Source organism: Theropithecus gelada, chromosome 1 (genome assembly GCF_003255815.1).
Source record: "Theropithecus gelada isolate Dixy chromosome 1, Tgel_1.0, whole genome shotgun sequence".
In the NCBI taxonomy this organism is placed as follows: Eukaryota; Metazoa; Chordata; class Mammalia; order Primates; family Cercopithecidae; genus Theropithecus; species Theropithecus gelada.
The window spans coordinates 139,791,120-139,816,431 of NC_037668.1; the positions used below are offsets into that span (position 1 = coordinate 139,791,120).

At 50.0% G+C, this 25,312-nt stretch overlaps 1 protein-coding gene across 2 annotated transcripts in view; it reads right to left on the minus strand.

The window, feature by feature from the left end:
* Positions 1 to 24,436, minus strand: part of EPHX1 (epoxide hydrolase 1) — a 38,575-nt gene extending 14,139 nt beyond the window's left edge. Inside the window, exons 1-3 of one of the 2 annotated variants that reach the window (XM_025383508.1) lie at positions 24,347 to 24,436; positions 4,669 to 4,856; positions 1,667 to 1,847 (exon numbers count right to left, since the gene is read on the minus strand). In XM_025383508.1, the coding sequence (XP_025239293.1) occupies positions 1,667 to 1,847; positions 4,669 to 4,851 (364 nt within the window). In that variant the 5' untranslated portion in view covers positions 4,852 to 4,856; positions 24,347 to 24,436. Of the gene's footprint in view, positions 1 to 1,666; positions 1,848 to 4,668; positions 4,857 to 8,517; positions 8,761 to 24,346 lie in introns of those variants that run through there. The other variant, XM_025383518.1, reaches the window with a different exon arrangement.
* Between the last annotated feature and the right edge of the window lie 876 nt (positions 24,437 to 25,312).

The following is a 25,312-nucleotide window of genomic DNA, read 5'->3' on the forward strand; positions in this document are numbered from 1 at the left end:
AAAAAAAAAAAAAAAAAAAAAAAGATTCATTGTATGGCAACCCATAGAGTGGGAGAAAACATTTGCAAATATCATATAAGAGATTTTATTCCGAATATATAGAGAACTCCTAAACCCTAACAAAAAGCCCAAAAATGGACAGAAGACATGTACAGACATTTCTTCAGAGAAATTACAAAGAATTCAATAAGTACCGCATAAAAAAATGCTCAACATCGGTAATCATTAGGAGAATGCGACTCAAAACCACAATGTGATACCATTTCATACCCATTAGGATGACCATTACCGAAAAAAAGAAAGGAAAAAAAACATATTGGCAAGGATTTGGAGAAATCGGGATTCTGAGGCATTGTTGGGCGGGAAAGTAAAATGGTGCAGCTGCTGCAGAACACAGTATGGCGGTTCCTCAGAATATTAAACACAGAATTACCTGATCCAGCAAGTCCACTTCTGGGTATAGATCCAAAAGACCTGAGAGCAGAGTCTTTTTTTTTTGAGATGGAGCCCAGGCTGGAGTGCAGTGGTGCCATCTGAGCTCACTGCAACCTCTCCTCCCAGGTTCAAGATTCTCCTGCCTCAGCCCCCCGAGTAGCTGGGATTACAGGCGTGAACCATCACGCCCAGCTGATTTTTGTATTTTTAGTAGAGACAGGGTTTTACCATGTTGGCCAGGCTGGCCTTGAGCTCCTGACCTCAGGTGATCCACCTGCCTCAGCCTCCCAAAGTGCTAGGATTACAGGCATGAGCCACCACACCCAGCCCGTATTTAATTCTAAATCTTTTTGGGGTTAAAAAAATGCTTTTTCACTAAGGAAACTGTTACTTCATCCCAATGATCCTGGGGTTACCTTCCCAAGAAAATTCTGAAAGATACCTTCCCTTCCTGGTGACATTGTGTGACAACCTGTGATACAGTTGGGACATGAGGCCTAGAGATGCAGAAAGATAGGACAGTGTTTCATAGGATCTTGACTGACAGGCTGAGCATCTTTGAACAGTCATGGTATCATGGACTCCAAAACTTCAAGAATGGGTTGAGCTGACCAAGGCCCTGCCCAGGTCTAAATTTTTTTTTTTTTTTTTTTTTTTGAGACAGAGTCTTTCTCTGTTGCCCAGGCTGGGGTGCAGTGGTGCAATCTCGGCTTACTGCAACCTCCGCCTCCTGGCTTCAAGCAATTCTCCTTCAGCCTCCAGAGTAGCTGGGATTACAGGTGCCTGCCACCACACCTGGCTAATTTTTGTATTTCTAGTAGAGACGGGGTTTCACCATCTTGGCCAGGCTGGTCTTGAACTCTTGACCTCGTGATACACCTGCCTCGTCCTCCCAAAGTGCTTGGATTACAGGTGTGAGCCACCCCACCTGGCCCGGGTCTAAATCTCATCTCCATCCGTCCTCTCAAAGACTGCCACATCATTGGACTGGATGGTGCATTTCTTTGGTTTTTAAATTGCATGTATGTGTTCCTGCCTAGCTCTAAAGATGGACAGATTTGCTGTGACTGCAATATTTTTGCATTTAGTAAGGTTACAACTTATAAGTACATCTTAGTGACCTAAAATTGGGTTCTGAATCTCTCCAACTTTATCTGACTCTAAGTTACATTGTGCAAGAAGGCGTTCCTATGACACACATCCCTCTCTGGCTGGCGTTTTGCAAACATACCTTCAATCTTAGTCTTGAAGTGAGGGTATCTATTGAGAATCTCCACCTGCTTCTTCCAGTCGAATTCATTCCGCCAGTAGGAGATGACTTTCTTCAGGTAGTTGGAGTTGAAGCCATAGTGGAAGCAGCTGTCCTCCAAAGGTGGGGTGAAACGGAACTTATCGATCCTCTGGTGTAAGTCCTGGAGCAAAATGCAGGACCCCAAGTTGAGAGGGATGGGTAGGGCAGGGCACAAGAGCAATGTTTGTTTCCAGAAAACACAGCAAACCCTGCAGCCACAAGACACTGCACTCTGGTAGTGACAAAGCAGTTTCCCACCTCACTGTCTGCTCCCAAAGCGGATGTGTTCTTCCCTTCTTCCTTCTTCACTGTAGACTTCGCATTTCTTTTTCTTTCTTTCTTTTTTTTTTTTTTGACAGGGTCTCACTCTGTTGCCCAGGCTGGATCCGTGGCGTGATCTCGGCCCACTGCAACCCCCACCTCCCAGGTTCAAGCGAGTCGTGCCTCAGCTCCCAGAGTAGCTGGGATTACAGGTGTGAGCCACCATGTCCAGCTAACTTTTGCATTTTTAGTAGAGATGGGGTTTTGCCATGTTGGCCAGGCTGGTCTTGAACTCCTGGCTTCAAGTGATCTGTCTGCCTTGGCCTCCGAAAACAGTGGGATTACAGGTGTAAGCCACTGCGCCCAGCCCATCTTTTACTCTTTAAGTGTATAAACAACACACATCTTTAATTTACCCAGGTTTCCCTATAGCGGGAGTCGGCAAACTTTTTCTGTAGAGGGCCAGATAGTAATATTCTAGGCTTTGCAGGCTGCAGTGACTCCACTCTGTCTTCCTAGTGTGAAGGCAGCCACAGCCAATGCACAGATGAATGGGGGTGGCTGTGTTCCAATAAAACTTTATTTATGGACACTGAAATCTGACTGCTATATAATTTTCACATGTCACAAATTATTATTCTTCTTTTGATTTTTTCCCCCTAACTATTTAAAGAGGTAAACACTATTCTTGGCATAGGGGTCATGCTAAAACAGGTAGCAGGCTACATTTGGTCTATGGGCCATGGTTTCCTGACCCCTGATATACAACACTGAATGATACATTATAACTCAGTTGGGATAAAAATTACAGGCCAGGCCCAGCACAGTGGTTCACGCCTGTAATCCCAGTGCTTTGGGAGGCTGAGGTGGGTGGATCACCTGAGGTCAGGAGTTCAAGACCAGCCTGGCCAACATGGCGAAACCCCATCTCTACTAAAAATACAAAAATTAGCTGGGCATGGTGGAAGGCGCCTGTAACCCCAGCTACTCGGGAGGCTGAGGCAGGAGAATCGCTTGAACCCGGGAGGTAGAGGTTGCAGTGAGCCAAGATCACACCACTGCACTCCAGCCTGGTGACAGAGCCAGACCCTGTCTCCAAAAAATAAAAAATTTACAGACCAGGAGAGAGGGTGCAAGCCTCATGGGCATGTATTAGGCTAAAAGGCCAGCCCCAGTGGGAGGAAGTTCATGTCAGCTTAGGGAGCCTCTCAAGTGTCACTATTCTCAGGCTTCTTCTCAAGTGTTTCAGTCACCCCCGAACAGATTTTGGAAATCTCAGACTCCCTTAGGAGTCTAATTCCGTAAAGGAGTTTTCCTCAGGACTCAGCTTTGGCCCTAAATAGCAAGGCTGCAGCAAGCAAGTCCTACCCAGGGAGCCTCAGCCTGGTTGTTCTTGGGTTTAGCCCAGCTTCTGCTTTTAAATCCCTTCTTCCTTGGAACTCTCATGACTTTTTATCCATGCTTTTTGTGACATTTATCCTTATCCATCTTTTTTTTTTTGAGACGGCGTTTCACTCTTGTTGCCCAGGCTGAAGTGCAGTGGTGCGATCTTGGCTCACTGCAGCCTCTGCCTTCTGGGTTCAAGGGATTCTCCTGCCTCAGCTTCCCGAGTAGCTGGGATTATTATAGGTGCCCGCCACCATACCCGGCTAATTTTTTGTATTTTTAGTAGAGACGGAGTTTCACCATGTTGGCCAGGCTGGTCTTGAACTCCTGACCTCAGGTGATCCACCCACCTCGGCCTTCTAAAGTGTTGGGATTACGGGTGTGAGCCACCGCACCCAGCCGATCCTTATTTATCTTTTAGTCTACTTTTCTTTGTGCACATTCCTTTTCTCATTCACTGGACTGTATGCTGTTGGACGGAAGGGGCTCTCTTCTCCCAAGCACTCGCTGGGCCTGCACACAGTAGGTGCTCAAAACCCACAGAATGAAAGAAAGGATAGGCAGGGCCATGCCAGGCCTGCCTGCCGTCCTGTCCCCAACTTGAGCCTTGCTCCTCCCTGAGGTTGCATTCTCAGGTCACCCCACTTGCCCAGTAACCTCCTTCCTGACTCTATCCCTGTGCAGAGGAGGGGCAGTGGCTTCAGGGTTAGACCTGACTTCAAATCTTTCCGCTTGTTAGCTAGGCCGCCTTGAACAAGTTGCTTTATGCCCCTGAGCTTCAGCTTCTGCATCTGCAGGATGGGAACAACAGTCCTCACCCTGCGGGATCACCACAGGGATTGAATGTGACCAGGAATGGCTGATACACAGCGGTTGCCTAAGCAGCAGCATCCCTGCTTTCTCAGTGCTTCCTGGGTCTCTGATGGTGGAAACCTGCTCACTTTCTCCCACAACCTCACTCCCAAGGCTTCAGGCAGGGCATAGAGGAGGTGATGATGGCTGCTTTCTGTGACCTTTGATGCAGGTAACTGAGTCTGCTGGCACCCGATCTCCTGCCTGAGCACTGCTGGGCCTCGGATAGGGAAAGGAGAAGAGACAAAGTGGGAGGGCTCGGTATCCCTCTCCAAAGCAATCTGCGCCTGCCCAGCAGGGGAAAAGCAGACTGAAACACACTCCCAAGTAGGACAGACCATTCCCAAGCCCCCATCACCTCCCGCATCTGGCCTAAGACCCAACCCGTCTCCGAGACACCACCCTCTCCACTGCCCAGTCCGGCCTGGCCCAAGGTGCCTTACGTGGATCTCCTCATCTGACGTTTCCACCTTGAAAGGGTGGATGCTCTCGTCTTCCCTGCCTGTGGGCCTCGTGTCTGGGCCCCACCACCCATCTTCAAGTGGCAAAGTTTCCTCTTTGTCCCGGGAGATGAACCAGTAGATGGCAAAGCCCAGCACTGAAGTCAGGAGGATTTCTAGCCACATGGCTCCTGCAAAATGAAGGGATGTCATCAGTAACGGAGCCCGCCCAGCCCAGCCCTGACAGCTCAGAGACTCTGATTCGCAGCAGGCTCTTTCCTGCTGCACTCCAACCCCATCCCTGATTTTTACATTTGACCGTATATATATTATGTGTATAGTAATATATTATATATTATATGTATAACATATAATACATATATTATAATATATAATATATGATATAATATATAATATATATGTGATATAACATAATATATTATACATGTTTTATATATTATATGTTATATTATAATATATTATATATGTTATATTATATATTATAGTATAAATTGTTATATATATTATATATTATAATATATACACACTATATACCTACTATATATAGTATATGTAATATATATATGAGATATAGAAAAATGGAAAAACAACAGACAATGAGACAAAATCACCCACAATCCTACTAAGCTTTGAAAATTGTTCATCATCCTGGGAAAAGAGGAACCTAGATTGGCTTCTGCACAGTCCTGGGTAGGGGGTTTTGGGAGCTGCATTTCTGAGGCCTCATTTTTTTTTTTTTTTTTTGAGATAGAGTCTCGCTCTGTTGCCCAGGATGGAGTGCAGTTGCACAATCTCGGCTCACTGCAACCTCTGCGTCCCGGGTTCAAGCAATTCTCCTGCCTCAGCCTCCCGAGTAGCTGGGACTAGAGGCACGTGCCACCATGCCCAGCTAATTTTTGTATTTTTAGTAGAGATGAGGTTTCACTGGCCAGGATGGTCTCGATCTCTTGACCTTGTAATTCGCCCACCTTGGCCTCCCAAAGTGCTGGGATTACAGGCAGGACCCACTGTGCCTGGCGGCCTCATGTCTGAGAAGGCTTCTGTCCACGCCCTCTGGGCTCCCTCCCCCAGGGGAGAGGAGCACCCTTCCTGAGTGGTGGCCCACAGCCCCTGCTCTGTCCCTCTTGTAGAGGGGCTCATCCTCAGGGCAGACGGGGGTAATGGGGAGGCCCAAGTGCTGGGAGAGTAAGTTCAATTTAGCGTTGGGGGACACTGCTAGGAAGCCCAGCCATGGCCACACATCTTAGCTGTGTAAGAGCTTTACTGAAACATAATTCATATACCATACAATTTGCCCATTTAAAGTGAACACTCCAGTGGTTTTGAGGATATTCAGGCATGTGCAACTATACCCACAGTCAACTGTAGAACATTTTCATCAGCACAGAGAAATTCCATACCCTTCAGCTGTCGCTCCTCTACTGCCCCCCCACATTAGGTCCTAAGCAGACTCTAATCTACTTTCTGTGTCCATAGAGTTGCCTATTACATTTCACATCAACTCAGTTGTGTTTTAATCCCCATTTGTCTGACTCCTGTGTCTTTTTTGCTCAGAAAGGGAAGAAACCTTAGTCTCAGCAAAGCACGATCAGGCAGGTACCAGCCCAGCATTGTTATCTAGCTCCTCATCTTCCTCATTCCTAGGCAAGTAACCCACAGACTGTTCTTGTTCAGAGTAACCTGCATGAATATGCAGGCCGTCCTTATGCCTGAGTCAGAGGAGGTTCTCTGGACGCAGTGCAGTTAGGACCCAGGCGGAGGAGAAAGCATTGAGTTTTGACAAGGTCCCTGCAGACCACCCCCTGGCAGCGCCCCTGACTCTGTCTTGGAAACCCAAGGCAGGAGGTGGTCCCTGCTGGGAACCCCACCACTTGTATGCTCCATTGGCTGCTACATGTCAGATGTCTGGGACTCTGCTGGGGGGTTGCAGAGGCCCTGGAGTTTGCTCCAGTCAAGAGCTGCCCCACTAAACCTAGAATTGGGCCACTGGGGGTCGTTCTAAGAAATACTTGTCCACAGTGGTCCAGAGATAGAGCTCCAAACAAATCCACCCAGGGCGATGGCTCTCATCTTATTCCTGCAGTTCTGTAGGAAATCTAATTAGGAAAATCAGCTTGGCACCCCCCACCTCCCTGTTTCTATTAGTGATCCCAGTGAACTCCCAGCTTCCCTCCCTCAGGCCCTAGAGTCATCCGATTCTTCCCCCACAGCCCATCACTAAGTCCTGATGCCATCAGATTCAGCCCCCTGCGTGCCTTGCCCCATCCCCTGGACCAGAGCCCTTATCACCCCACATGTGATTATCGAGACACCTTTCAAGAGAGGAAACCCACAACCCCATCTCTCATAGTCACAGCACACTTCTTAGAACCCACTGCAGCCTTCTTCCTGGGAACCATGCCCAGGTGTCCACCCTTGAACTTTCAATACATCTCCCTCTCTGGATTGTGAAACTCTGAAGTGCCTGAAGGCCTCACTGATCAATGTTTACTCAGTCTACCATGTGCCAGGGTGCAGGCCTTCACTATCCCTGCCAGAGACATGTGGGACACTTTGATGCATGTTCCATCTCCAGCCACGCCAAGCCATTGCTTTTTTTTAATTATTATTTTATTTTTATTTTTATTTTATTTTATTTTTGAGACAGAGTCTCAAAGAGTGCAGTGATGCGATCTCGGCTCACTGCAACTTCTGCCCCTGGGTTCTCGTGCTTCAGACTCCTGAGTAGCTGTGATTACAGGTGCATACACCACCTCCTGCTAATTTTTGTATTTTTAGTAGAGACAGAGTTTCACCATGTTGGCCAGGCTGGTCTCAAACTCCTGACCTCAAGTGATCTGCCCACCTCGGCTTCCCAAAGTGTTGGGATTACAGGCACGAGCTGCCATGCCTGGTTCTATAGCTTTCATCTTTCAATTCCAAGCAGCAGTAGTGCCTGGGCCCCAAAGACCCTATGTCAGCTGATCAGATGGGCAGCTGGGAGCACACTTCCACAATAAAAACAAGGCAGGGAACAGCTGGAAATGAGTTCCTCTTATTTTAAGGAATTCAGAAAAGAAAAGACATGCAGAAAGACGTTATGTCTCTGCCAGGAAATCCTGCCCTTTAAGAAGATGGAGAGGCCGGGCGCGGTGGCTCAAGCCTGTAATCCCAGCACTTTGGGAGGCCGAGACGGGCGGATCATGAGGTCAGGAGATTGAGACCATCCTGGCTAACACGGTGAAACCCTGTCTCTACTAAAAAATACAAAAAAAAACTAGCCGGGCGAGGTGGCGGGCGCCTGTAGTCCCAGCTACTCGGGAGGCTGAGGCAGGAGAATGGCGTGAACCCGGGAGGCGGAGCTTGCAGTGAGCTGAGATCCGGCCACTGCACTCCAGCCTGGGCGACAAAGCGAGACTCCGTCTCAAAAAAAAAAAAAAAAAAAAAAAAGAAGATGGAGAAATGTCAGCTACAAGCTCCTGTGGTATTGAAAGCAGGACTAGGTGTTAGGGACTGGGAGACACATGGGAGCGTGTGGGAGGCAGCCAAAGGCAGAGAGCAGAGCTTCCCCCAGCAACAGGAGCAGCTGAAGACACTTCACCGGGCAGGCAGATCCCACCACAATAAACCATAGCTTGGGAAGGCAGAGTTGTGCCCGTCCTGGGTACTGCCTTGACCCGCAGTGCCCAGCACTGGTCATTGGCCCAGCACAGCAAGGCGCTCCACTAATATTTGTGCCAACTGCATATGCACTAGAAGCCAGTAAGACACATTTTGCATGATGTTGTCAAGGAGGCTGTGAGCAGAATGAACAACAAAGAGGGATCACCCTCCCCAGTGAACCCTCCTTACCTGTACTTCAGCACAGGGAGGAGCACCGCTGTCGCTTTCCTCTAGGATATAAATGTGCAACTTTCCCCTTTCTGGGCAGAAAGATCCCAGTGCCTTCACCTGTCCACCGGGCTCCACGTTCTCACCCTCGATCACTCCTTGGGAAAGAGAGCTGTGGAGCTCTGCACCTGGCGATGCTCTAGGCGCCTGTGTGAGAGGCAGGGCAGGCTGCAGGCACTGGCCCCCACTCCCCACGGCCTTTTGACAACTGCACAGTCCTGCCAACTCAGCCAGTCTCATGTGTGCACGGCGTGGTGATCTCCCCTGGACTTTGCACAGCAAACTGAACCACGTTGACCTGAGAGATACAGTGCTGAAATGATAAATGCTCGAGTCCCATCTAAAAGAAGGGAATCTGGGACAAGGGGCATTATGATGGCCCCCACCAGCACTACCAGGGGTGTCACCCAGGAAAAGGAGAGCAAAGTGACAGATTCAAAGAGAAATTTAAAAACACGATCTCTTGCATTCTAATTAAGATAACAAGAATATTAGTACTTGGCTCAAGGATGGTGCCTTACAGCCACTGATCTCAGATTACAAATAGGCTCTACTGCAGTGTGTTACTTTGCCACCTAGTAACAGCCCTTTATTTAATAGCAGGTATTTAATGAACGAAAGAAAGGTGTTCTTGATTAGCCTGGTGTGACAGCAGGTGTTGACCGTGTGTGGATGGGTCTTCAACCCCACTGCCGCCTTGCGTTCCCCCGTGAACAGTCCTTCTCCTTGCTGCAGGCAGTGTTCACTTTCACCAGCCCAACCCCAAGAAGCCTGCCCTGGGAAGGACGGAGGGGGTCACCATGACTCCACACCCCCCGTCTGCTTTGTCGGAGAGCTGGCCAGGCCGAGTGGTACCCTCTTGACTGAGCCTCAAACCTTTGCTTTCCTCTTCAAATAAAGCCGCAGCCCTGGCGAAGGAGCTCGGAGGCCTGATGGCAGCCTGCTGGGCGCTTGGCACTTCCTAGACCCTGGTACATGTAATCCATGGTACATGCAAATCCACCCACTAAAGAGCCACAATTCATCAAACTTGACTTTCCTTTTCACTTATTTAAGGCAAGAATCAGAGTAGGCAAGGGCCTTACCGTAAATCACACTGCGGTTGTGAGGATTAGAATCTGTGACCACAGAACTCACTCCCGGTCTGTCACTGGGCGTGTTGCACCCCACCTCCCCTTCTTGTTCCCTCTCAGCACCTGTTTGCAGCCTCGAGTCTTCAGGCCAGAAGGGACTCCTAGAGCACAGACCAGCCACTACTGCCCGGGAGCCACGGACGTCTCCCAGGCCTCATAGCTTTTCTCAAAAAAATGTAATAATAAGAAACAACACTCTCCCTGTACTGGTGGGTCAGCCAGTCCTGGGAAGAGCTGCAGGGGCTCTTAGAGTCTGACCAATCAGAGTCCAGGCACCCACTCTCTATCTGCCTGACCCTGCCCACACACTGCAGCTCGAGGCAGGGAGAAGTGCAGATGCACACCGCCCAGGCAGGGAGGGTCTAGGGAGTGCCAGGCACCCAGCAGGCTGCCCTCAGGCCTCTGGGCTCCCTCGCCAGGGCTGTGGCTTTATTTGGAGTAAGGGGAAAGCAAAGGTTTGAGGCTCAGTCAAGAGGGCACCACTCGGCTTGGCCAGATCTCCGACAAAGCAGACAGGGCTGTGGAGCCGTGGAGACTCCCTCCGTCCTCCGCAGGGTGGGCTTCCTGGGGTTGGGCTGGTGAAAGCGAACATCCCCCCACAGTGAGAAGGACTGTTCACGTGGGAACCCGAGGTGGCAGAGGACCTGGGGTGGGCTGGGGAGGGGGTGGCACTAGGTAGATGACAGAGCCCTCCCCTCCCTCTCATGGCCTCCCTCTCTCACTCAGCAGACGAGCACTCATCAGAGGATGAGCAGGGCTGCATCACCCCTACATCCACCGGGTGGGCCAGTTGGTAAGTCACTGCCACTGGGCATGGAAGCTGGAGAGGAACTCAGCAGCCTCCAGTCCAAACCCCTGTTCCACAGCCAGGGAAAGAGGGGGCCGAGGAGTGACTGAGTCTGGGGAGGCTTGGGCCAACTTGGGCGATGCCATTTAAGGAGCCAGCCTGCGTTTCCTGGAGACTCCCCATCCCATGGCTCCCCCCAACACAGCAACTCTGACGACCTTTGACTTTAGAAATGAAAATATCTTGGAGGTTACAATGAGAGGGCTTTGGCCCAGTGTGGTAGCTCATGACTGTAATCCCAGCACTTTGCGGAGCCAAGGTGGTGAATCACATGTGGTCAGGAATTCAATATCAGCCTGGGCAACATAACAAGACCCTCATCTTAAAAAAAAAAAAAAAAAAAAAAAGTAATAAAGGGGTTTCTCGCTTGCTTTCCTCTTTGGGTAGTTCAAATCTCGGCTCCACTATTTATTAGTACTAGTTGAGGGGCTCTGGGCAAGTTATGAAACCTCTCTGAGCTCAGTAGCTGCATCATAAAATGGGGATAATAATGTTGAACTACTTATTATCAACGTGTGTTCCTTCCTCTTCCCCTAAATCCCTAATTACTGTGGAGAATCTCTGCCTTATAACAGACCCCAGAGGAGCCCCTGTTCCTGTTATTTAGCCCACACCCTAAGGTCCCGCTGCAGCTGTGTGCACATAAACAGGCTGAATGTGAGGGAGTGCATGGTGACAGGCACTGTGGTCTGGGAGCATCTGCTCTCCTCTCTGTGTGCCTTGGACGTGATTTGGGAGGATGACCAAAAGCACAAGGCTATGTACATCTTCGGGTATCAGCGTTTTGCAAGATACATTCCTGGAGTAATCTCCACCCCTCTTTTCCATCTGTTTGGAGAAGGTGCATTCTCAGCATCAAGGGGCAGAATTCTGGTGGCTAAGCCTTCACCTTTCCAAGGAGAGCTATATTTATCTCTTCCCTGTGGTCAGCTCCTGCTGATGTAGCAAACATTAGAACTTCTTCAAAACATCAAAGTTTAGGAGACGCCATGAAACACTGAGAAGTAAAACAATACAAAATGAGAGTGCCTGCTTTATTTTGCTAGCACCTGAAATCAAAGCTTCATTGATCTGTCTCAAAAGTTCCAGAGATATATTTTATCTGATTAGAGTTTTTGTTTTGTAATGCGTTTTTCCAGAATACTGACAAGTTACTGGGCTGAGAGAGTTTGCACGGCAGAGGGTTGGAGGGGAAGCCTTTCAGAATGAAATCATGTTCTTTCTCGAAGCCAAGGTACTCTTCCCAACAAAATGGTTCGCTTGCCTAGTAAAGAAAATACAATTTTTGTTGCAAACTAGCCTGATTTTTTTTTTTTTTAAAAAAGGAAGACTGGAAGATAGAGGTCATTTAGCTACAAGATACTGAGCTCAGAGGGGAACGTGATGAACAATTGGCTCCTACTGTAAGAAATGGGATTGCATATATTTTAATTCCAATTCTACACTGAAGTCAAATGTTGGGCGCGCATTTGTGAAACTTGGAAGAAAAATCCCAATAAGTTCAAGGTGAAGAAGTTAGATGAGCAATCAGTGGTCTTTACCCTTCAAAGATGGACTAAATGAAACTGTTAGAAAGCAACAAATGATACAAGTAGAGTAACTTGTTAGTTTACTTGTGTTTATCTTTCTGGGTCTGACGCACACAGGACAATTTTAAATACAGGAGAGCAAATAAAGTAGGTGCTTTGTTTTGCGGCAGAGTTAAAATGTAAATCACCTGTAATCCCAGCACTTTGGGAGGCCAACGCAGGCAGATCACTTGAGCCCAGGAGTTTGAGAACAGCCTGGGCAACATGGCAAAACCCTGTCTCTACAAATAATAAAAAAAAATTAGCCGGGCATGGTGGTGCATGCCTGTGGTACCAGCTACTTGGGAGGCTGAAGTGGGAGGATTGCTTGAGCCCGGGTGGTTGAGGTGCAGTGAGCTATGATCACTGCACTCCAGCCTGGGAGACAGAGCAAGAACCTGTCTCAAAAAAAAAAAAAAGAAAGAAAGAAAGAAAGAACCAAAAAACGAAAAACAGGCTGGGGGTGGTGGCTCATGCCTGTAATCCCAGCATTTTGGAAGGCCAAGGTGGGTGGATCCCTAGAGGTCTGGAGTTCGTGACCAGCCTGGCCATCATGGTGAAACCCCATCTCTAATAAAAACACACACATTAGCTGGGTGTGGTGGTGTGCGCTTGTAGTCACAGCTAGCCGGGAGGCTGAGGCAGGAGAATTGCTTGAACCTGGGTAGCGGAGGTTGCAGTGAGCCGAGATTGCACCACTGCACTCCAGCCTAGGCAACAGAGCAAGACTCTGTCTCCAAAAAAAAAAAAAAAAAAAAAAAGGTAGATCAGTTTAATAATTTAATGGAACTTAATATTTCTGTTACACTGGGGTAAAAATAAAAGTTTGCTTTTTAAAAATTCTCTTAAGTGATGTCACTAAGTCAAGTTTTAAAACATACAATTCATTTTCAGATTGATACTTAAAGTTCAAATGAACTTTTTCTGTTATTTGAATGTGGTTTTTAAAGTGCCAAGAAGTTATTTGTTTTTTGTTTTTTGTTTTTTTTTTTTTTTTTGAGACGGAGTCTCGCTCTGTCGCCCAGGCCGGAGTGCAGTGGCCGGATCTCAGCTCACTGCAAGCTCCGCCTCCCGGGTTCACGCCATTCTCCGGCCTCAGCCTCCCGAGTAGCTGGGACTACAGGCGCCCGCCATCTCGCCCGGCTATTTTTTGTATTTCTTAGTAGAGACGGGGTTTCACTGTGTTCGCCAGGATGGTCTCGATCTCCTGACCTCGTGATCCGCCCATCTCGGCCTCCCAAAGTGCTGGGATTACAGGCTTGAGCCACCGCGCCCGGCCAAGTTATTTGTTTTTTAAAGTAAATAAGAGATTTGGATTGGTGCCTTGGAAAAGCAAGTAGAAACATGCTTTTGGACCAGAGGTTGGTTCAGCAACACTGAGTAGAACTACGGGCTGGGTACTGTGTAGGCACCGGGACTAACACACAACCCTGTAACTGTAGGAGCTCACACTTTAGCAGGGCAGAGAAACGGATAACAGATAAACACCCTTCCAGTTATAGACACATACTATATGCACACAGATGGAAGAGAAGTGTGCACAAGCAGAAGTGGTTAAGTTTTGCCACAAAGGTTTCACAGAGAAGGGGTCATTAAGCAGGGTTTTTAAGTATGAATAGGAGTTTACCAGGTGAAAAATAATGGTGGAATGGGGATAATCCAGGTAGAAAGAAGAGCATGTGGGATGGAATGGGATGGAAGTGAGGAAGCGCATGGGGTGAATGAAATAACACGAGTCTCGTGGCCGGGCGCAGTGGCTCAAGCCTGTAATCCCAGCACTTTGGGAGGCCGAGACGGGTGGATCACAAGGTCAGGAGATCGAGACCATCCTGGCTAACACGGTGAAATCTCGTCTCTACTAAAAAATACAAAAAACTAGCCGGGCGAGGTGGCGGGCGCCTGTAATCCCAGCTACTCGGGAGGCTTATGCAGGAGAATGGCGTAAACCCGGGAGGCGGAGCTTGCAGCGAGCTGAGATCCGGCCACTGCACTCCAGCCTGGGCGACAGAGCGAGACTCCGTCTCAAAAAAAAAAAAAAAAAATAACACGAGTCTCATAGGGTGTTTTCTGGTAAGAGTTGATGATTCTATACTTCAGAGTGTAGTTGTCTCATTTATTACTATACTATCTCTTTTATAAATTGCTACTTCATCATGAGCTGACCAGGAGTTTTAACTTAGAAACTGTGTTTACAATTCAGATTACCCTTCTGTAAATTACATGCTGAAAAGAGTGAGCTAAGAAAACATACTTGGGGATGGGCACGGGGGCTCACGCCTGTAATTCCAGCACTTTGGAGGCCAAGGTGGGCAAATCACCTGAGGTCAGGAGTTCAAGACCAGCCTGGCCAACATGGTGAAACTCCGTCTCTACTGAATATACAAAAATTAGCCGGGCGTGGTGGTACATACCTGTAATCCCAGCTACTCAGGAGGCTGAGGCAGGGAGAATTGCTTGAACCCAGGAGGCGGAGGTTGCGGTGAGCCAAGATCATGCCACTGCACTCCAGCCTGAGGAACAGAGCAAGACTCCATCTCAAAAAAAGAAATAATATACTTGGGAATGTGAGGATTATGTGGTTGAGTGAAGAAAGGTGGCCCGGACAGGAGATTACTCAGAACTCAACGGTTCACCGCAGCTGTCCTTGATGAGCTGGTGGCTATGGCAAACATGCCATCAGATTGGGATGTTGTGGCAGACTGCCAGCAATGTTCTCTTCTTCTTCCTTAGCAAAGGAATTTTAATTTTAGTTGGAGAAGACCAGCCAAACACTTTACATTTCTTGGCCCCCTTGCAGCTAAGTATGACAGAGTGATTAAGTGCAGACAAAGAGCTATAAATGTATTTGAGCAGAACCACCTGTGGCCCAGATAGTACCTTGTGTCAAAATTTTCTCCAGTGCATCTGAAATTGCACTGTGATCCTGTTCCCCTAAACTTTGTCTTCTCTTGGTGTTCCCTCTTGCAGTAACTGACACTACCCTCCTTGCTACTGCCAAGCCAAAAACCTAGGTGATGTTCTTGAAACCCCTCTCCTTCACTCCGCCACAGATATCAGCAAGTTCTGGCAGCTGAACTTCCAAAGTACATCTCAAATCCATCTCCAACCCAGCCCAGGTTCCTATGGCTCTCCCCTGGACTGCTGCCCCTGCCCAGTCCACTCACATCTGCTCTACCCCTTCCAACACAATGGCCACTCTGCAGCCACAGCAATCTTTTTAAAACATTTTTTTTTTTTTTTTTGAGACGGAGTCTCTCCCTGTGGCCAGGCTAGAGTGCAGTGGCGCGATCTCGGCTCACTGCAATCTCCGCCCTGGTTCAAGCGATTCTCCTGCCTCAGCCTCCTGAGTAGCTGGGACTACAGGTGTGTGCCACCATGCCCAGATAATTTTTGTATTTTTAGTAGAGATGGGGTTTCACCATGTTGGCCAAGATGGTCTCAATCTCCTGACCTTGTGATCCACCTGCCTCGGCCTCCCAAAGTGCTGGGATTATAGGCATGAGCCACCACACAAACCCTGTTTTTTTTTTTTAAACGAAGACAGGTTCTTACTATATTGCCCGGGTTGGTCTCGAACTTCTCCTGCTTTAGCCTCCCAAATAGCTGGATTACAGGCATGAGCCAGGTCAGAGTGATCTTTTGGAAATGCAAATCTGATCATGTATATCCCATCCCCTGCCAAGACCCTAAAAGAGCTTCCCCTTGTCCCTGGGTTAATGTGGCCTTCAAGGCCTGGGTGATCTGACCACTGATCTCTCCCCTAGCCCCTCAGAGTACTACTGGTATCAATAGTATGGAGAAGTAGTTTACTTGAAAGCTAAGTGAGAGTTTTAGGGCTGGGCTCTCACACTGCCCCCCTGCTCTTTCAGTTTTATGCTCACCATGCTCTGTCCTACTGTGGGGCTTTATGAAGGCAAATCCCTCTGTCTAAAAGTTATTCCCTCCCCTTCCCACCTCCCTAACTTCTACCCACCTTTCAGATTTCAGACTGACTGTCCCTCTTCTGGGTAGCTTCTCCTGACCTATCCCAGCAAGGCACATCTCTCAGTCCTAGCCTTCGTCATGCTCACATTTGTCAGGGTGATTATGTGACTGACAGCTGGACAGAAGTTCCTGTAGGCCACGGACCATGTCTACTTTGGCTCCCATCTGGACTCCCAGTGCCTGGCATTCTAGTAGATGCTTAATTATTTGTTGAATGAATGAATGAATTTAAAAATTCTTTGAATGAGAACATAGAAAATTAATCAGAACTTTTGAACAAGAAGAGCTGGATTCACCTTGAGGAATAATAAATATAACCTGCTTAGCCTAGTTGGTAGAGACAGACCATAAAATGCAGGAAGAGGGCTGAATAGGTGGCATGAGGCACTATGGAGAAAGCCCCCTGACCCCAAAGAAGACTGGAGAACCAGTATCCTAGGCGCACTACAAATATCAGGGTTTTGGGTCTAAAAAGATGGGGTCAGACTCAGATCCGGCCGCACAAAGTAAAGGGGCAGGTCTACTGCCTGTCCAAAGTCTCCCCTCCCCCAACCCAGGCAAGCAGTCATAACCTCACTGTCAGAAACTGCTCCTAGAATCGCAGTAAAGTGCTAGCTGGCCATGACTCAGCACTCGCCATGTTCCCAGCCTTGGCTAAGTGCACTGCAGGTCAGAATGCCCAAGTGTTTTTCCAGAACAAAGGCCATGAGGTGGACCCAGGCATGCGACAGTTGGGCAAGCCTGGCTCTGACTGCGCGTTTCCCTAATAGCGACTGAGACTCACAGCAGCGTGAAAACCCAGTGCTTCTCCTGGGGGAAGTCTGCCACTTTGGGGAGGAAAGTGTGGGGGCAGAGAGGATAAAGGAAAAACTATGGCATGACCTGCCCCTCAGATACCAGGCCAGAGAGGTAGGTGGGCTTGGAGGGTCTGCTGCTTCTGCAGGCCTGGTCCCAAACCAGCCCCCATCCTGCCCTCCCCAGCACCCTAGCCTCACCATTCCTCCCTGGGGCAAGACGAAGGGAACATCCAGTGGACAGGGAAAAACAGATGGCTTCCCTCCTATTTCTGGCCTGCCTGCCAAGCGAACACAGGATGGGAGCCTGGGAGCGTTCCTGCTGTGAACTCCCTGTCAGCAGCTGCCCAAGCCTCGGGGCTCCCAGGGGCTTCCCAAAAGTCATCCTGAAGCTCCCAGCCTCACTCCCTTGGCTGGCCCAAGAGTGATGGAGGCAAACCCTGGGGGCAACTCCCAGCTTCTCCACCCTCAGCCATTGTCCCTGAACCCCAGGGACCCCCAGAGACTCAGGATGGAAGAGGCCAGATGCAGGCGAGTTCGGCTTGTGCACCAGGCCAATGGCCGTGTTTATCTCTGTGCAAGAGCTGGAGCCAAGCCCTGGGAAAACAGCTTAGAGCCAGAAACCAAGGGAAAGGAAAAATGTAGTTTACAGGCAGGGGGAAAAAAAAAGTAGGGAGAGAGTAAAAGAGCAGTAAAAAGTGTCGGGAGACAGCCTTCTTGGGGGCAGGAGTGCCGTTTTGGGGCCTGAGGGACGGGCACATCACCCTCTGTGTGGAAGGGAATTCCCTCCACCTCCATGCTATCTACACATCTGGAGAGACAGAAAGAAAACAATTTGGGATTGGCACTGGGATGCCAATGTGATTGAGGGAGCCCCAAGCCAGCCTGCGGGCAGTTAGGCCCTCACTGCCTGCTTTGCTGCCTGGCCCTACTGCCTGCCAGCCATGTAGCCTCAGGTCAGTGACTCCACTTCTCCAGGCCTCCGTGGCCCCATCTGACGTGGAGGGTCTGGAGAGGGGAAGGGGAAGGCCACGCAGGTGGGCTGGCCAGATCCTGTGCACCTTCAGAGAAGGGATGGCTACTTCCACACTCTTTAAAGGCCACACAAACTTTAAGTTACAGAACTCAAGAAGACTGAGAGACGCCGCACATGCTGCAGGGCTTGTGAGCTCTTGGCCTGGAGCTTCATTTGAGGTCCCATTCCATCTCACATTCTGCCAATTAAAATTAGAGCTGTTGAGTTTTTCCACTGGTTCTAAATTAGCAGAGAAAAAGTCCAAGCAGAATCCAGTTCACCACCTAAAAGGAAAAAAGCATTGCCCTCCATGGAATTTCAGTCCTTGACATTCTCTTTTTTTATCTTTTAAAATTAAAAAAAAAAATTGGAATAACTTTTTTTTTTTTTTTTTTAAATTTTAAAGACAGAGCCTTGCTTTATTGCCCAGGCTGGAGTACAATGGCTCAATCTCAGCTCACTGCAGCCTCCACCTCCCAGGTTCAAGTAATTCTCATGCCTCAGCCTCCTGAGTAGCTGGGATTACAGGCACCCGCCACCACCATGCCTGGCTGATTTTTGTATTTTTAGTAGAGAAGGGGTTTCACCATGTTGGCCAGGCTGGTCTTGAACTCCTGTTCTCAAGCGATCCACCTGCCTTGGCCTCCCAAGGTGCCCGATTACAGGCGTGAGCCACCATGCCTGGCCAGTCCTTGGCATTCTCTATTTGAGTGGAGAGAGGCTCCTATTCCAGGGGATAATAGGAGTAGCCCATATAACACACTTACCGGATTTCTCTCCCACCATTAACCACACTCTGCACCTCCCCCTTCTCCCCAGCGTGGCTTTTCCTCAACAATGTGCTCCACGATCTGGAAGCTTCCTCGCAGTGTGTAACAGGAGAGCACTGAAAGCCGGGCCTCATGGAGGAACCTGAGCCTGCCGTCTCATCTAGCAGAGCAGCAAGAGAACTAGGGGTGCTTCCTGTAGGGCAGCCCAAGGACCAGGGTCCGAGTTCTGGGTTGTTTGGTCATGGTGGGGGTTAGTTTGCTTGTGGCAATGCTTAGGTTGCAAAAAGGAGTTTGAAAGTCCCAAAAGGCTAAAAATATTTATGGTGTTCAATCATAAGTGCTGAAGGCAACTCTGAAATTAAGATGTTCCATCTTAACCGGGTGCCGTGGCTCACGCCTGTAATCCCAATACTTTGGGAGGCTGAGGCAGGTGGATCGCTTGAGTCCAGGAGTTCAAGACCAGCCTGGGCAACATAGTGAAACCTTGTCTCTACAAAAAAAAAAAAAAATGAAAATTAGCCGGGCATGGTGGTTGCACGCCTGTAATCCCAGCTACTTGGGAGGCTGAGGATGGCTTGAGTCTGGTGGGACAGAGTTTGCAGACAGCTGAGATGGCGCCACTGCACTTCAGCCTGGATGACAGAGCCAGACACTGTCTCAAAAAAAAAAAAAAAAAAAAAAAAAAAAAAGGACGTCCTGACAGGGTATCACTGTGACCCTGATAGCAGCCTTCCTGGTAGGGTCTGGAAGTCCTGCCTCAGTGAGGCACACATGGAACCGGAAGAGGGCAGGGCTGCTTTCTTCCACCTGGTGGCTGTGCCCTGACCTGGTGGCTATGTTTTTGTTTTTGTTTTTGTTGAGACGGAGTCTCGCTCTGTCGCCCAGGCTGGAGTGCATTGGCACGATCTCAGCTCACTGCAAGCTCCACCTCCCGGGTTCACACCATTCTCCTGCCTCAGCCTCCTGAGTAGCTGGGACTACAGGCGCCCGCCACCACGCTCGGCTAATTTTTTTTGTATTTTAGTAGAGACGGGGTTTCACCGTTAGCCAGGATGGTCTCGATCTCCCGACCTTGTGATCCGCCCGTCTCGGCCTCCCAAAGTGCTGGGATTACAGCCGTGAGCCACCACGTCCGGCCAACCTGGTGGCTATGTTTGCTGGGCCCACTGCTATTTCCCCACAGGGACAACTTAGCAGCAAGAAGGTCTTGCCACAGCCAGAAAAACTGGAACGTGAGACAGTATATTCATTTGCCTCAAAGAGCTGGTAAGAGAGGCTCCTCATATCTTATCACTGCAGGATATACTCATACCTGGAAAGATGGCCTTGGGGCTTGGCACTGGGACCAACGTATTTCTCTTACTTTCCCAAAGTTTCTCCAAAATTAGCCAAGTCTCTCCAGTTCTAGCAGAAAGAGGGATACAAATTTGTAGGACCGGAAAGTCACCCCTCAATGCAGCCAGTGTCTCTCATTCCACGGGGAAAGCAAATTCCCAGGCTGAGTTGCCAGAGGACAAGCTGAGGTGGTGGCCTTTGGTGAGGGCTGGAGGGCCAATGGCTGCCTGCTCCTGGCCTCTCACAGCACGGCTCTCTGACCCTTCATGGAGGCACTGGGACCTCTTGCTTGCGGTCACCAGCCTCCCACAGCCTTCAAGAGTCACAGTCCAGGCTGCTCTTGGACTAACGCCAGCCAGGCAGGCCCATGGCATAGAAGCTCAGAAGCTCAGAACATGACCTAGACTTCAGGATGTGTCTGGGCACCCACAGCCGCTCTGAGGAAGGCTAGAGAAGCCCTGAGCTGTGACACTGGGGTGGAAAGACTCTTTAAACAGACCATCTCCCATACTACAACCATCCTAAGAAGAGGTAGTTTTTCTTTTTAAAAATTGAGACAGGGTCTCACTATGTTGCCCAGGGTGGTCTTGAACTCCTAGGCTCAAGATATCCTCCTGCCTCAGCTTCCCAAAGTGCTGGGATTACAGGTGTGCTCCACCACTCCCAGCTAATTTATTCTTTATAGAGACGAGGTCTCACTTTGTTGCCCAGGCTGGTCTCAAAACTCCTGGGCTCAATTGACCCACCCCCTCAGCTTCCCAAAATGCTAGGATTACAGCTGTGTGCCATCTTGCCCAGCCAGTTTTTCTATTTTAAAGATAATTTAAAATGAAGCTCAGATATGTGTAGTTAATCCAGCTCTGAAGTACCAACAAGACATTCAAATTCAGTCAGTCTATTCATCAAACTTCCCAAATGCTAAAGGAAGCAAAAACTCCTGCTTCTGACCTAGGAACAAGACCTGTGATCCTAGTTTGTGGAGTAGCTGGAGAATTTTCCAGAAGTCTCTTTAACTCCTCAGAGAAAAGAACACTTTCCCCTCTTACGCAAGCTTGCTCAGTTAGGCCTTGGAGAGCCTAATGGGTGTGGCTGTGCGGGGGCTGGACCATGCACTAAACCACACCCACCCACCCACCAGGCAACAGACAGAGACACAGCAGGGCCAGTGGGCATGAGGACTCCACGCCAGGTCTCTGAACCCATCTCCTGGAATGCCGTAGGTCAGGCTGTGACAGTCAAATGGCTGCTTTCTGCTGAGAAAGGATGAACTATGACCTCCCCTGGGAAAGTAAATAAACCTTGACAGTAGGGGAGGCTGCTCAGTGCGAGCTTGGTTTGCACAATCCCAGTTATATAATAGAGGATTGGATTGCGCAGTTTTTTCCTTGGAAAGGAGAGGAAGCTCTTCCTGGAGTGCCCACCAGCTCCTCCCTCCTCAGGAAAGGGGTGTGGCTGGATCCTTGGCAACACTTTGGTCCCCTAACAGAGGAACTGCTGAGGTGCCTTCTCCCTCCTGCAACCCCCATCTTATCCCACAGCCCCTTGGAGACTCTGCTCCTAAGCCACTAGGTCTGGGTCAAGAACCAGTCACAGGCAGCTCAGGGGGCCAGGCGGGCTGGGCAGTGACCCTCCTGCCTTGACTCAGGGCCCTTGAACTCTTAAGATTTTGCCTCCCCTACCCTGTGGCCTTCACTCTACTTGAAGTGTCTTCACTGGACCCAGCAGAGGCTACAGGGCCCACTGAGTCCCATCAAAACTTACTGTTTCCCTCCTACACATTCCTTTCCTGAAATCCCTTTGGACTTAGCCACAGAATCATCACATAGCAGAGCTGCAAGAAGCCTTGCAGATCGCTGAGCCTAACCTCATTTTACAGATGAGGTCCAGAGAGGGGACACATTAATGGCAGAGCTGGGACATGAGAAAAGTCTCTTTTCCAGCCCAATCCTTTTCCCACATCACTGTATTGCCTCTCAAAGGAATGAATTGCTATTGATGGGATTTATGGCCCTAGCAGAGGTGTGTTTTGAGTATGAGATCCTAGAGGCCCCTCAAATCACTATCTGTCTACTCCATCTGTGCCCACTCTGGCCCTGAGTGGGTGGGCTTCAAGCTACTTCTTCAGCAAGGGTGACCAGCTCATGCTTGGCCCTCCCTTATTTGGTATACCCAGCTGTGATCCATGTGGTTGAATCTCTTGGCCTAAGAACTGAGAAATGGATCTCAGTAGCCCCTGCCTTCACATGTCTGGGCCTGGTCCAAGATACCAGAAGGGGAATCAAGGTGCCAGGTGAGCAATCACCAAGCCTGGGTATGCTGGCTCTCAGGTCGCCAGGAGGGGCACCGTGCATTGGTGACCCTGGGCTCCCTGAAAATGCCAGTTAAGACATCAGGCAGGAACCAGGGCACCCCAGGAGGAGCCTGAACAGAGTCACTCCACCTCCTGCAGTGGTCAAGATGCCCTTTCTGCAAAGGTCCCTCTGCCCACAGAGCCCTCATTCAGGGCTTCCTGAAGATGTTTCCAGCTGCGTAAGTCCGTGCCAGCTAGTGTGCTTCAGGCACAGCTGAGAGGCAGGAGGCATCACACAGAGAGCGTGTGGCTTGTCACAGATGGTGCTGAGGTTCACCCTGGCTGCCTTGCTGAGCAGTTGTTTTCTATGGAAGGTTCTTCCTTTCCTGGAATTGGGAAGAAGGCCACATAAAGCTCAGGAGTCCCCTTGCCTACCGACTGAGCTAGTTCAGTTCATCCAGTAGGTCACTCACCAGCTTGACCCACACTCTGCAAACACAAACATAAGGCCATCCAAGCTGGCCACACTCCTGCCCCCAGCCTTTGTACCCGCACCCCAGGAAGCAGCCTGGCTGCTCCCTAACTCTTCAGGTCTATGCCAATGCCACCCTTCAGTGAGGCCTTTCCTTTCCACCTGGCACTCCTCTCCCCTCTTTAAAGTTTTATTTCTCTCCATAGCACACTTCATCTTCTAACATACTTGTTAGTTTACAAATGTATTTTATTATCCCTCTGCCCCTAGAACTGCAAATCCCAAGAGGGCATGCTCCCCGCTGTGCCCCAGTTCCACAGTGAGCAGTTCCTAAGTACAGCCCACGCTTCCTCAGGGAATACACGGGCCTCCTAGGTGTGGAAATTTGGGAAAGAAAAACTGCTTGCAGAACACTCCCAGAGTTTTTGCTGCTAAGTCAGACCAAGTGGGGCCAGTGAAAGGCCCCCTAATATCCCCCAAACCCAGCTCCCTGAAGGAGGCAACCATTACACCACAAAACAATGTTACTTTCTGGAGAATTGTGGCTTCCTGAAAATGTTTATTTTAAATTATGCTGGATGCAGAGGAGGCTGCACAATGGTACTGAAACAGGCACCAACCCCAAGGTCCTCAACAATTTTCCACCAACAGCTCATCAATCTCAGCAAAGGGCTGTCCTGGAAGCTGGCCTGCCAGGTGTATGGGTCCCCCTCACCTCCCACCTCCAGCCACAAGCTGAGCCCTCACAGAGCTTCCAGGACAGCGAGTGTTGCCTGTGGGGGCGGATCCAGGCTTTGTGGAACTTGAAGTTTAAACAATAGGAGGTGGGGAATGGAGGGGGCATTCAACTTTAGGAGAGAAAGGTCGAAATTAGGATTACAACATTGCTAGGCACCCCTCCTCCAAGGTCTCGGGAACCGCCAGGGCAAGGAAGGAGCCAGAAGCTCAGAGAAAAACGACACCTGCCAGGGAGGGAGGCAGGCGGCGACTCGGTCTCCGCGGCGCTTTTGCTCAGGTTGACCACATTCCCTGGCTTCGACTACAGGGTGAACTCCCGGGCAAGTTTCCTGTTCTGCAAGCGGAGAGGGCTGGCCTTCAATCTCGAGACCAGAGCGAGGGGGTGCGGGGCGGCGGCTGCAGCGGCAGACGGAGATGAAAGCGCGTTTCAACTAAAAGGTGTAATCAGTGTTTGGACTTGGGTGACAAATAAGTGCATTTCACCGCGGAGCGAGCCACGACCTTGGAAGCAGAGCTTGCCCAGGCCAGGGGACGCGGTGCGCTCCCGGAGTCGCGAGCCTCCAGCCCTGCGGCGTCTGCCTGCCATCTGGGACGTGGAATTCCCTGCGAGAGGTCCGCGGTCGCCTGCAGGCTCCTTCCCCCGGGAGGCGGCACGCGCGGTCTCTTGGCCGAGGCAGGAGCTGGGGGCGGACCGCCTACAAGTCCCTCTGCACCCCTGCGGACCGACGCAGCCCCGAGCCCTCGGCGCCCCGGCCCGCAGCCCACCCCGGCAGCCCAGCCCGCGCGGAGCCCGAACCGCGTTTGCGTTCGGGAAGTGCGGGCCCAGTCGGCCCCTGGCGCTTACGGTCTCGGCTCGCAGGCTCCGGCGGCTGCAGGCGCGCGGTCTCTCCGACTCCCCGGCTCCCCTCGGCTAGTCTCCAGCCGCCCCGGCGCAGTCTCCGCCCAAGCCCGGCCTCCGAGCGGGGCGTTCCCCGGCCCGGAGGACCCGGGTTCCGCACTTCCCCTCCCGTTACCTGAGCGATCCGGGAAAGTCTCTACACCTCCCCAGGGCTCCACCTCCGCCGGGGATAAAACAGGCTACTCAAAGGGCGGTCCGCGGCCCCGATGACAGAAATGGAGAGAAGCGTTTAGCAGCTTGTACAGCAGTTTGATCCCGTAACTTTGTCAGTGAATCTAAAAACAAAAATCCAAACTTGCATGATGTACGTCTTTTTATTTTTTTTATTTTTTTATTTTAAAAATTTTTTTGGAGACAGCGTCTCACTCTATCACTCAGGCTGGAGTGCAGTGGTGCGATCTCCGCTCACTGCAGCCTCAAGCGATCCTCCCACTTCAGCCTCCAGAATACTGGGACTACAGGCTGCACCACCACACCTGGCTAATTTTTCAATTTTTGTAGATACAGATGTCTCACTTTGTTGCCCAGGCTGATCTTGAACTTCTGGGCTCAAGCCATGCACCTGCCTCCGCCTCCCAAAGTGTTGAGATTATGGGCGTGAGCCACTGCACCTGTCTGTGTATGTCTTTTTAATTTCATCTAGCAGTTCATTTTTAGTATATTTAACAAACATATTGGTCCGTGACATACTGGGAAATTTAAAAACAAATTAATGTCTTTGAACAGAGAATGTGAGAAGCAATGGTCTGAAGCACTCTTGGGGGTCTTCATGGTGAGGACCAGTATACGACGCTGAGTTCAATGCCAGGGGAGCAACCTCTTAGTGAATCCCCTCCTGCTTTGGAGGAAGCTCAGGGCCCAGGCAGGTGGTTGCTGGGGCTCTTTTGACTTCTGTGAGAGCGTTGATCCCCA